The sequence below is a fragment of the Phalacrocorax aristotelis genome, chromosome 12 (assembly GCF_949628215.1).
Source record: "Phalacrocorax aristotelis chromosome 12, bGulAri2.1, whole genome shotgun sequence".
Lineage (NCBI taxonomy): Eukaryota > Metazoa > Chordata > Aves > Suliformes > Phalacrocoracidae > Phalacrocorax > Phalacrocorax aristotelis.
This window is the reverse complement of record NC_134287.1, coordinates 7,594,317-7,606,524: the sequence shown is the minus strand read 5'-3', so window position 1 is coordinate 7,606,524 and position 12,208 is coordinate 7,594,317. Positions and strand designations below refer to the sequence as shown.

The following is a 12,208-nucleotide window of genomic DNA, read 5'->3' as shown; positions in this document are numbered from 1 at the left end:
GAACCAATAACCCCGGCTCTCCCCAGCGATGAGCCCGCAGCCCGGGGCCACGTGTCCCTGCACCCTGTGGGCAATGCTCTGGCCAGAAGAGGTGGCCAGGGCTGCTCCAGGAGCAGCAAATCATCACCCATGGCACGACCAACTCTCCCCAGCCTGTGCCACCTCCTTGTATGCCCAGCAGCTCCCAAGCACCAGCTGTCCCCTTCCTCACCCCAGGAAAGAAGAGGCCAAGCCTCTGAATGAATAAATGTCATGTTCACATGGAAGACAACATAGACAATACCAAACATCTCCTAAAACAATACAGCCTCTGCCAGCGGAAGGATGCTCAGTGCCTCCCTCGCCAGCCTAGTAACAAACCAGCGTCTTCAACAGTGACACACACACAAACCCCACGGGCCAAACAAAGCCACCGTCATGTTCCTGCCCAGTAGCATCTGTAAACAAAAAGAAAACATCATTTGTTGACCCCAAACATATAAAAATACTATAACAAAATGAAATACAAATATATATTAGAATCTGTAAGTATTCTGTATAAAGAGATACTTTAGCGGTTAGCTTACAGCGAGAACAGAAACACAACACAACCAAGCCCTGGCCAGGCCACGGGCAAAATGAGACGCATCCCGGCTCCTCCGTAGGGCAGAGGGGCTCCTGTGGAGAGGGCGTTTGTGGCAGAAACACGTCCCTGTGGTAGTGGGAACATCCTGGATACTCGTGGTGAGCAGGGATGGTGACAGCCCCCATGGAGCTGGCTGTACCCGGCGAAGATGTCCGGAGCCCAGCTGCAGCCAGTGGTGCAGACCTGGAAGCCGATGTGCTGGAGCAGTGCAATGCGGGACCTGGGGCTGCAGTCCTGGGATGTTTGTTTACCCAGGTGACATGGTGACGCGTTGTCCAGCTGCGTGTGGTGTCTCAGGTCAGGCCCCCACCATCCTTGGCCCCCATGGGCATAGAAGCGCTGCTGCTGAGGAGGTTGGGCAGATGTGCTTCCCCTGGTACAGGCTCCCTGTGCTGCAGCGGCACTGCCCCTGCTCCCACGCCAGCCCTGCACATCCCCTGGCACTGCAGGCTTTAGAGAGGTGCCGCCCAGGCGCAGCACCTGAGCCCGGGAGCTGGTGGGACCTGCCTTGGCAGTGGTGTCAGCTCCAGGCTTGTAGGCTTGGGCATCTTCAGCCTCTTCAGCTGGCCTTGGCACCCATGAGACCGAAGACCCGGTGATAGGCATGGCAAACCTGCACCCCAGCTGTTCCAGCAGCCTCCTGCCCTGGCTGGCTGGGCCAGCGGGACACGGGGCACCCCTGCCCAGCTGCAGAGCCGCCCTGGAGCTGAGCCTGGAGGAAAGGGGTTCCCGTGCTGCCCCACATGGCTCCTACCTCTGTGCAGAGCCACCTGGCCGGGCCAGGGCTGTTTGGGGCCCCCTCCACATTAACAGCACAGTGCTGGCCCCCACAGCACAGGGTGGGGCTGGCGCTAGGTTCCCCACAGACATCTGCACCCCACTGCCCATGACCCACTCAGCACACCTGGGATCACCCTGGTCCTGCTCCACCCAGCGTAGCCCTGATGCCACTGCAATGGGCTGGAGCCATGCCCCATCTCTGGGCACGGTGGGATGCTCCCCAGAGCCCAGCCAGCAAGCACAGCCCCGGGGGTGCCACCAGCGGGTTAGGCTGCAGCCACGGAGCCGGTGGCATTACTTGGGGTGCTCTGGGCTCCAGCACCCCAGCTACAGCAGCAGGGAGCTGCTTCCTGCCGTTGGAGGGGTGGCAGGTCCTCAGCAGGGAGGCCAAGGCTGGCAGAGGACGGGGAGCTGGGCTCTGGGCTCACCAGGACCATGGGATGATGGCTACACTACACAGCCCTCTGCCAGTCCTGGCTTGCCACGGCCCAGGCCCCAGTGCTCCAGCCCCAGGTGATGGAAAAGGCCCTGGCTCACCTGGCTGGATGGAAGGGACAGGGCTGCCAGGAATGGGACACACGGGGGACACAGGCACTGCCCTCCGTGGCTGCGGGGCTGTGCCGGGGGGAAGGCAGAGTGCCGCAGGGAGCAGACAGGGAGCAGCTGGGCAGAGTGCCCACCCCGTATCCACACATCTGTGTAGCTGCAGTTCTTAAAAAATTCTCTATCTACACATTTGCTTTGTTTGTGGGGTATTTTTTTTCTTTTCTTTTTTTTTTTTTTTCCAACCCTCTAGATGCAACAGCTCTACCCCTCCGCTGGGCTCCTCCAGTGCAGCTGTGGTTCAGGAGCACCTGGATGGTGGTGCCGCCGCCACAGGGCAAAGCGAGGTCCTTGGCTCTGGGTGGGGCTCCTTGCTGGCCCCCCAGCTCTCCGGGGCCGGTGGCCGCTCACAGGCACTGGCTGCAGCCACACTTGCTGGGCTTCTCCACCTCCTCCACGAAGGTCGCACCGTTGCTGCACTCGAAGGCGTATTTCCTGCGCCGGAGCCGCAGCCCGGTGCAGCAGCCAGCACCGGGGCTGCCGCAGGCCCCCCGGCACTCCACCCAGGCCACCGGCCGCGTCGTCTGGCAGATGGCATAGCCCCGCTGCACCTGGTGGTAGTCCCGCACCGGTTCCCCGCGGCACTCCAGCTCTGCAGGAAAGCGATGCTCAGCCTGGCGTTCCAGCGTGGGGCTGCCCCCCCGCCGGGCATCCACCTCCCCGGCGCCTACCTTGGTCACAGAGAGCTCCGGCATAGCCACTGTGGCACTCACAGGTGGGCTGGCTGCCTGGGGTGAGGTGGCAGCGGCCGTGGACGCAGGGCCAGCGGCGGCAGGGGTCAGGCGGCTCGGCAGGCTGGTTGCAGAGGGCCCCCTGGTAGCCCTCGTGGCACTGGCAGCTGTAGGAGAGGGCGTCGAGGGGCAGGCACAGCCCGTGCACACACCTGTGGGCAGCCGGTGCCGTCAGGCACCCGCCAGCACGGCACGGCACAGCACCAGCACGCACGGCCCACCGGCACGGAGCGTGGCATGGCTCGGCACCGGCATAGCACCAGCACGGTGTTGCACAGGGAACGACACGGCACTGCCGCAGCACGGCACTTGTACGGCACAGCCATCGTGGCACGGCACTGCCACAGCACTGGTGTGGCTCTGGCACGGCACCACCGGCACAGTATGGCCCTGGCACATCTCAGTGCCAGCGGCACAGCACGGCACCACGGCGCGACCCAGTCCCAGGGGAGGGCGACTGGCAGCCAATGGGGGGGGTGGGCAGGGCAGGCAGTGAGGAGGGACAGCCAATGGAGAGGGCAGGGATGAGAGGGGTGGCCACTGAGGGGCGGCCAATGACAGTGACAAGGCAGCCAATGAGGAAGGTGCTGCCAATGAGCCAATGGCAGTTGCGGTGGGGCAGCCAATGAAGTGGGGTAGCCGAAGACCCAATGGGACAGGTGGATCACTGTGGGGCAGCCAATGGGGCAGGACCATTGCTGTGGGACAGCCAATGGGGCAGTGCTGTTGCTTCGGGACAGCCAATGGGACAGATGGGTCACTCTGGGACAGCCAGTGGGGCAGAGCCATTGCTGCGGGGCAGCCGTCAGGGCGGGGGCACTCACTTGTGGCCCTGGCAGGGGCCGCCGTGGGGCTGGTCACAGTGGGGCCCGTCCCAGCCGGGCTCGCAGTGGCAGACGGGGCCCTGGGCACCGGCAGGCTGGCAGATGCCGTGCAGGCAGTAGAGCTTGCGGCAGGGCTCACAGCCCGGCACCACCCCTGGCGTCATCCGCGTCTTGGTGAAGTCCTGCAGCTCGTTGTTGATGTAAAGGTTGCGGATGCACCCGTGGAAGCTGGTGCCGTTGAGGAGCTGCCAGAGGCGGAAGGCGGCCGAGTTGACGTCCACGGGCATCCCTGGGGAGAACAGGGCTGTCAGCATGCCTGGCTGCCCCCCGCCATCCTCCCAGCCCCTGTCCTACCTCCCACGTAGAGGGGAGCCTCGCTGTTCAGCGTGTAGTGCTTGCCCGAGTTGTCCATGGTCATGGGGCTGCCACCGTCAATGGAGAGGTTCACCATCTGGTCGAAGGTCACCAGCTCCACGGTGTGGAACTGCCCGTCGTTGATGGTCTCGGCACTAGGGGGGAGGGCTGGGTCACTGGGGACCTCCCCAAGCCCATGGAATGGGGGTGGCACCCCCCAGCGAGTGGGGAAGGGGTGGCAGGTACCTGTAGATGGCTGAGCTGGGGTGGGTGCCAGGGTCATAGCTGACCCTGACGTGGCCCTGGTACAGCTCCACTGCCATGTGGTCGCTGTCACCATTGTACAGCAGGATGCCGTTGCCTTCAGCTGTGGAGACCTGGCAGATGGAGAGGTGGGAGCCCACATCCCTCTGGCAGCACCCCCAATGCCACCCCCCTGATGCCCCACACCTCCCCCAGACCTCACCTGCAGAGTGATATTGGCCCGGGGCCAGTCCTGCAGGTCGGTGAACTGCAGGTACGTGTCACGGTCCACAAAGTTAACGCTCAGCAGCTTCTCACACTTGGGGCCACCAAAGCCGGGCAGGCACTGGCAGAGGGCACGGGCACCCCGCTCCACGCACGGGGCCCCGTTCTGGCACTCAGCTCGCTCGCAGAGGCCGGGCTGGCTGGCGGTGCGGGGTGGCATCTCGCAGAGCTGGCCGCTGCAGGGCCAAGGGTGCTGCTGGGCACAGGGCTGGCAAAATACCCTCCCACATGCCCACCATGCCATCGGTCTCTGACAGCACCCCTCTGTTTTGGGGTCCCTGGGGAGGCTCTCCAGTCAGCAGCATCAGAGGGATGCCTGGATTCTGAGCCTCATCCTGGGGTCCCTATCCAGGAATGCTGGGTCCCCTCCACCTCCATCCCTGGGGACCCACAGCCCCAGGCCCACTCCATCCTCTTGCACTGGGATGGATGGATGGATGGATGGATGGATGGATGTAGTAGCCAGGACTGGTCCCTGCTGCACAGTAACATGTAACCATGCCCGTTATCCCCTGGTGCCCCTGTCTCCCTGACAGTACCTGTAGCCCTCGGTGCAGAGGCAGGAGTAGCCATTCACTTCGTCCAGGCAGCGGGCGTTGTTCTGGCACCGGTGGTCCTGGCAGTCATTGAAGTCCTCACTGCAGTTGCTCCCCACATAGCCGGGCATGCACTCGCACCTGGGGCAGGCAGGGGGCTCGTGGCTACCCCTTCCCTTCCCACCTGCTCCTCCCGGCGGCCCCCTCCCCACGCCCCCTTGCCAGCCTGCAAGCTGCAGCCCCAAAAAAGCAAATCTCCCCTGCGAGGTAGCCAGGAGAAACTGGTTTGGGGCAGGAGGGGCTCACCTGGGCCCCTGGCTGGTGGAGATGCAGGTGGAGCCGTGTTGGCACGGGCTGAGCTCAGCCGAGCAGAAATCCGGCGGCTGCTCACAGAAATCCCCTGCAGGGCAGAATAGGGGGTGCCAGGGGGTGCCCAGCAGCTCCAGGACCCCGTGGGGCAGGCAGAGCCCAGCTCAAGGCAGGGAGCTGCTGAGCCTGCAGCTTGCACTGCCGCAGACACAGGGCTGTGATCTGCCAGAGGCAGCTCTCGCCCCAGCCAGGTAGTGAGGCCATCCGAGGGTACAGGGCCTCAGCTGGGCATAGCCAAACTCGAGGCAGCTGGGCCCAGGGGAGCCCAGAGGCCAGTGACGGGCACTGCGACAGCAGGCAGAGGAGCTATCGGCCCTCATTGCTGGGAAGGGGGGAGCGCTGGGCACATCACCCTGCCAGGCCCATGAGGTTTGGGGCCAGCCAGCCCTCATGCCAGGTACCTGTGTAGTGGGCAGGGCACAGGCAGGTGTAGTTGGTGGCACTGGGTACGCAGGAGCCCCCGTTCTCGCAGTTGTGCTCCTTGCAGGGGTCACTGGCGGTGTGGCAACTCGGGCCCTCGAAGCCCACTGGGCACAGACACCTGCCGTGGAGCACGGGGCAGCGTCAGGGGGCAGAAAATGGACTGTTTTGGGGTGGTTCCCCCCAGAATGGCAGCACAGGATCTTGGTTGTAGAGCATGCATGCATGCATGCCAAGAAGCTCCGGGGGGGGCAGGGTTCGGTGCCCCCTGCCGAACACCAGGCACAGGGGACGGTGGCAGCACGCAGCCCCACACAGAGCCCACAGTGAGGATGCTGAGTTGCCACGACAACGGGCTGAGAGGCCACTCAGCACGGGGAGGGGGGCCCAGTGGCTGCGCAGCCCACCTCCTCACCCCCACCCTGCTGTCTATTTTTAGCTGCTAATTGCACCCCAGTTCCCAGAATGGCCTGAAGCGTTCAGGGTAGTGACGGCTGCATGGGGGCACAGCAGCTCGGCAGGGAGCAGCAGCAACCCCAGAGCTGCACCCTGCCCCATCTCACAGTCAGCCCTGCTGCAGCAGCCAGATCCCAGCCCCAAATCCTGCTGCCCTTTGCCTCCCCATACCTCCTGTGGTGGTGGGACTCCCCTCTTCTCCCCACGCCCTCAGCCCAGGAGCCTGCAGAGCTGGGGGCACAGGGGAGCAAAGCCAGCATGCTGCCCTGCTGATGCTGCGCTGGCAGGAGGTGCAGAAAGGGCTGCGGAGAGCAGGCAGCATGGGCCGGAGCTGCTGGGTGAATGCAATATCCCAGCTATATGGCCAAGTGAGCATGCAGGATGGGAAGGAAGCATCACTTTATCTCTGTGGGATGCCACCACTCCACACCACTGCCCAAACACCCATCTTTTGTGGGTCCAGCACTCACCTGAACCCGGCTCCTTCCCCTTCCTGAGGCTGGCAGGTCCCCCTGTTGCCGCAGGGGTTGGAGGAGCAGCCGCTGAGTGCTACCTCACAGTCCTTGCCCTGGGAAAGGAGGGAGAGGTGGGAGTGAGGAGGGTGCCACAGCAGCATGCCCAGCTCTCCCTGCCCCATCCCACTCGGCAGGGCACTGCGGTTTGCAGAGAAGGGGAACGGTCCTGCAGGCAGCGAGCCCCGGGGGCACGGCAGAGCCCCAGCGCTACAGCATTCCCCTCCGCAGGGAGACATCCCCCTGCGCTTGGGACCCCTGGGACCAGGGTACCTTGTAGCCACTGGGGCAGGTGCAGCGGTAGGAGCCGAGGGGGTCATTATGGCAGGTGCCCTGGTTCTGGCAGGGGCTGGAGAGGCAGGGATTGCACTTGGCCTGGACGCTCAGGGAGGGTGGGCCTGCGGGATGGGAGGCGCAGAGATGACCGTCAGTGCAGGGAGTGATGGAGAGGTGTTCATTTGTGGGCATCCACATGGCGGGCAGAGCCCCAGCCATTTCTGGGCGCAGAGCCTGCCCTGCCATGGAGCTGTGCACCAGGCAATGGGACAGCCACGTGCATGCCCAGTCACCAGGTATGTGCCACCTGTCAGGTAAGGGGACAGAAGCATCCCAGTCCCCCTCCTCAAGGCAGCTCAGTGGATGAAATGTTGGAGTCTGGGTGCAGGGCAGGAGTCAGCCTGTCTCCCTGTGATGCCTGCTGCCCTGCCTGAGGAGGGCATGGGTGGACAGACGGGCAGCACGGGCGCTTCTCACCTTGGCACTCAAACTTCTTGGCAGGGGTGGTGAGCAGCAGCTTGCCTTCCATGTCAGGGGGCCCAGCGCAGCGGGCGATGCCTGGCTCCTTGTACCCTGTCTTGACCCAGCTGGAGAGCCAGCGCAGGTTGCAGCTGCAGTACAGGGGGTTGGCCCCAATGGCTCTGCAGCGGAAGGAAAGGCAAAACTGAACCCACAGCCCTCAGCAGGGAGCTGGGCTCAGAGACCTTGGGACTGGACAGGACTTGGTCACTTGGCTGGGCTGCCATGTGATGGGAGGACCTGGTGCTCCTCCATTTCCAGACCAACCAGAGCGAGATACTGACTGCAGTGGGAGGACTGGGGCGCCCACTCAGCCCCACACTGCTGCCCAGTTAGACGACCTTCCTGCCAGCCCCACAGCCCACGCAGTGCCCTGTGGCTCCCTGCTGGGGCTCTCCTCTGGCTGCCCACACAGAAACGCTCGGGGTCCCTCTCCAGCACTTGGGCAAAGCTGCCTGGGCTCAGCGCAAACCAGGCAAAGCACCTTGAGGCTGTGCAGAAACCACAGGACCATTGCATGGGAGCCACAGGGCCAACCTGGGCTCTGCTGCACAAGCCTGCAGGGCAGGGACATGGGAGTGAGCGGCTGGGGACAAGCAGTGGGTCACGGCTGGAGCTTGTGGGGACAGCGTCGGGGGATAGGAAGGAATTGCTCTGAGAGAGGAGAAGGAGGAGGGAGAGTTGCTTTGCTCCACAGCAGAGCTGGGTAGGGAGCAGCATGGGAGGCTGAGCCGTTGGATGCCTCTCTGCATCCTCCTTCACTGCAAAGGCCAGCAGTGACGGAGGGCTGGTGCGACTGACACCTGTGACGAAGGAAGGAGATGGCAGCCCAGAAGGCAGGCAGTAGGGACAGCTGATCTGCTGCCGCTGACAAACCCAGTCCTACAGCACCAACAGCGCCGGCTGCTGACACAGCTCAGCCCTGCGGGAGCTGTCAGCGCTGGCTGACAGTGCAAAGGCAAAGGCAGCACCACGCTTCGGCAAGGGAAATTGGTGAAGAGTCAGGAAGACCAGACCAAGCAGTGCTGCTCCCAGAAAACACAGGGAGGCCAGGACTGAAAATCAAGATGCTCTCCCCAGGCTGGAGGAACAGCCTGACACCCCCAGGATGCCAGGAGCTGGACCAGCCACCAGCAGGTGGGTGAGAATGGCTTAGCAGGGGCAGGGAAGGGACCAAAAAGTCACTGTGAGCCCCTGCCCTGGGTGGTGGGTACAGGGCTGTGTTCCTGGGCTATGGGCTCCTGCAAAGAGGGGCTGAAACATCGCCACTGGCAGGAGGATGCTTGATGATGGATTTGGGGGGGCTGCTACAGGGAAGCACCCTGGCAGGAGGCTAAAACGACTTGCTGGCATGGGTCAGAGCAGCCCCTGCCAACCCACAGCCATGCCAGCACCTTGCTTGGCTTGACCTGCATGCTAGGGGACCCCAGGAACCCGGCAGGTTCAGCAAGGACCATAAGGCTATCCCAGCAGCACTGGGAGGCTCAGCTGCATGCCCAGACCTGGGAGCTGAGCACAGGGACACCAGGCACGGCATGGCACTGCTCTGCAAACACTGTCCCAAGTACCAGCCCAGAGAAGAGAGGAGGCAGCTCAGCCCTCAGAGAAGCTGGGCTCACCCCCACGGTTTTTAAAGGTCTTCTTAGCCTGCCTCCAGCCCTGCACCCTGCAGACAGGGAGATACTCACAGGTGGGACAGGGAGGTGACATCTGCGAAGATGCCCTCAGGGAGGCTGGAGATGTCATTGCCATGGAGAGACCTGCAGAGAACAGAGGGTCCTGCGATCCCCATGGCTCCAGGGTGGGCAGCAAGGACTGTGACCAGCTGGGCTCCCCCCACCCCGTGGTCCAGGCATGGGTGGCAGAGCCAGACCCCACCGCATTGTCACTGTTGTGAATGTACCATCTGCTGCCAGAGGCTGATACATCTTCCCTTGCTCCTCCTGCAGCCTGTACCGGGCCCGCCTGCCTACACCCACCTCCAGGCAGGCACGGGGGACATGGGGACACAGTCAGCAGCAGAGAAGGGGCTGAGCGGGGCTGTGAGCAGGGCTACAGGCAGGTACTTACAGCAGCCGGAGGGAGCGGAGGCCCTCAAAGGCCAGCGGAGGGATGCACTGCAGGGAGTTGTAGCTGAGGATCCTGCGGAAGGGAAGGAGGAGGTAACAGCGCCGTGGGCACCGCTGTGGGCATTGCTGTGTGCTCCCCCAGCCACCCCCTGCCACCCGACACGTCCGCTCCAGCTCAAACCACAGCTTCACCCAGGCGGAAGCAGGGAGACCCTGGTGTCCCCAGCAACCCCCGTCTTTGGGGTCCCCAAGGAACAACACGGCAGGGACCACACTTACAGGGTGGTGAGCTGGCTCATGTTGGTGAAGGAGGAGTTGCTCAGGGAGCTAATCTTGTTGTTGCTCAGATCACTGGAAAACAGAAACCCCAGGGTTGGAGCCAGCTGGGTCCCATCCCCCCTCACTGCTCCCCCACTAGCACATCTGCAATGGGGTGCAAACAGCAGCATGGCACAGCCTCCAAGGGAGCAGCAGGGCTGTCACACAGGGTGCCGGCAGCAATGCTGCTGTCACTGCTCTGCCCCGTGCGCAGCCCCAGCAGAGGCTGTAAGTACCCAGGGGCTGAACATTGCTGCCAGCCGGCTGTGTCCCAGTGCAGAGGGGGGACACAGAGGGCTGTCGGGGGTCCCTGCACACTGTCGGGCCCCTCCTTGGGATCATGCATCATGGGGACAGCCCCTGTCCTTGCCCACAAGTCCCAGCAGCGGGACCGGCTGCCTGGGCTCCTCCTCCTGGCTACTTACACAAGCTGCAGGTACTTGAAGGTGGAGAGCTGCCCCGGGACTTGGGTGAACTGGTTTCCATCCAGGTAGCTGCAAGGGAGAATGAAAGCACCTTGGAGTGGTGAAAAAGCAGGAGGTCCCTCTCTCCACCCTCCCATTTCTCCTGAGGAGACACCCCTATAGACTTTGGGCTGTGAGGAGAGTCTCCAGCATATCACCCTCCTGGCACCTGGGGCCCACACCCCTGGGCTGGTCGGGGAGCCAGCGTGCAAGCACATTAGCACACCTGGGGGCTCTGCACATGGGTCCCTGGGGGCAGTCTCCCAGCAGTCTGTGTGTGTGAGCACGGCCAGCCACGTGCTGCGTTTACACACCCGATGTGAGCGTGGGCGGCTGTAACCATTCCCAAGGCATGTGTGAGAGAGAATGGAGGATGTGAAAAGGAGAAGGGGTGTGCGAGACAGCGCAGGGGTGTAAGGGGGTGTATACATATGCATGTGCACAAACAGTGCCTACACCCCTGCACACAGGACTTGCTGCATCCCAGACAGGTGCAGAGGTGCAATGAGCACCACAATCCCCGCACATCCAGACCTGGCATGGCTGCCTGGGTATCTCCCTGACACCATGCTGATGGGTGGCTGACCCCAAGCAAATCGCACCCCTGTGTGCTCGGAGCTGGCGCTGCCAAGACCACCCCTGCAGCCGTGGGGAGACGCGGCGGCAGAGCAGGACCAGGGAGCTGGCAGAGGCAGGGTGGCCCCATCCTGTTGCTGATGGCAGGCTGCTGGGGACCTAGAGCCCTGGGGTTCATGGCAGCACGGGGACTGCAGATGCAGGGGGCAGCTGTCCCACACTTCCTCCTCCCACAGACCCAGCTGCTGTGACAACACCCCTTACACATCTCCTTTGGTCTCCCTGAGTTGGCAGAGAGGCTCTTGCTGAGCCCCTCACTGGGGCTGGGGCTGGACAGGGTTCCTTGGCTGGGTGGGGGCCCTGCTCCCACTACCAGTCCAGGATGGGGGTGTGGGAGGGAGCATCTCTGCCCCGACACCTGCAACCCCACAGCTGAGCCCCCCCACCCAGAGCCACAAAGTCACTGGAGGTGGGGGGGAGAGCCTGGGCACTCGCCCACCACTCACAGCTCCGTGACGTTCTTGGGGATCCCCTTGGGCAGGGCCTTGAGGTGCTTGTTGCTGCAGCGGACGACGGTGTCGAGGCAGGTGCACTCCTGCGGGCACTGGGGCCGGGGGATGCAGCTGGTCTCCTCCTGACCTGCACGGGGCACAAAGAGCCACAAAGTCACTGAGGCCCAGCCTTCAGGCACCATGTGAGGCTGGACTCGGTGCCTTTTGCCTGCCTAGGACTGCTCCCCTCCCATGCTGACCATCTCCCCTCACCCCCAAAGCAGGGTGCTGCAGGCAGCCCACTTGCAGGGAATAGCCCCAGCCTGGCTGAGAGTCAGTGGAGCAGGAACCTCTCCTGTGCCCAGAAATCACCTGCCCCACCAGGATGGATTCAACCAGCCAGCTCAAGGCTGCCCTGATTTTCACCATTTTCGAGCAAAAATGCAGCCTCAGGAAGGGCAGAGAGGAGGGCACAGAGGAAGGAGCTCAGCCCTGCAGATCCTCTTGAAATAACACTTCACCCATCTCCCAGACACAGACCAGAGGGCGAGGTGCCTGTGCCGAGCACCCAGAGGAGCTGGCATTGCTCCCCCTTCCCCGCCGTAGCCCTGGGCTCCTGTGGGAGGTGCATCCCCAGGACGACCGTATGTTATCTCGCACCACTAGGAAAGGTGCAGGATGCAACCCTTCAGTCTTTGACATGGTGGAGAAAGGAAAGCAGAAGAAATGATGATTTGTTTGTAAATATTTTCCTGAA

General features: G+C 63.1%; 1 protein-coding gene across 2 annotated transcripts in view; it reads right to left on the bottom strand.

The window, feature by feature from the left end:
* Positions 1 to 236: 236 nt before the first annotated feature.
* SLIT1 (slit guidance ligand 1) overlaps positions 237 to 12,208 on the bottom strand; it is a 64,017-nt gene continuing 52,045 nt past the window's right edge. For both annotated transcript variants that reach the window (XM_075107927.1, XM_075107928.1), the window contains 17 exons: positions 11,467 to 11,599; positions 10,346 to 10,414; positions 9,882 to 9,953; positions 9,604 to 9,675; positions 9,222 to 9,293; positions 7,492 to 7,655; positions 7,012 to 7,136; positions 6,697 to 6,794; positions 5,752 to 5,891; positions 5,288 to 5,381; positions 4,985 to 5,122; positions 4,384 to 4,621; positions 4,164 to 4,294; positions 3,918 to 4,072; positions 3,564 to 3,852; positions 2,680 to 2,891; positions 237 to 2,600 (listed from right to left, as the gene is read on the bottom strand). In XM_075107927.1, the coding sequence (XP_074964028.1) occupies positions 2,356 to 2,600; positions 2,680 to 2,891; positions 3,564 to 3,852; positions 3,918 to 4,072; positions 4,164 to 4,294; positions 4,384 to 4,621; positions 4,985 to 5,122; positions 5,288 to 5,381; positions 5,752 to 5,891; positions 6,697 to 6,794; positions 7,012 to 7,136; positions 7,492 to 7,655; positions 9,222 to 9,293; positions 9,604 to 9,675; positions 9,882 to 9,953; positions 10,346 to 10,414; positions 11,467 to 11,599 (2,447 nt within the window). In that variant the 3' untranslated portion in view covers positions 237 to 2,355. The remainder of the gene's footprint in view (positions 2,601 to 2,679; positions 2,892 to 3,563; positions 3,853 to 3,917; positions 4,073 to 4,163; positions 4,295 to 4,383; positions 4,622 to 4,984; positions 5,123 to 5,287; positions 5,382 to 5,751; positions 5,892 to 6,696; positions 6,795 to 7,011; positions 7,137 to 7,491; positions 7,656 to 9,221; positions 9,294 to 9,603; positions 9,676 to 9,881; positions 9,954 to 10,345; positions 10,415 to 11,466; positions 11,600 to 12,208) is intronic.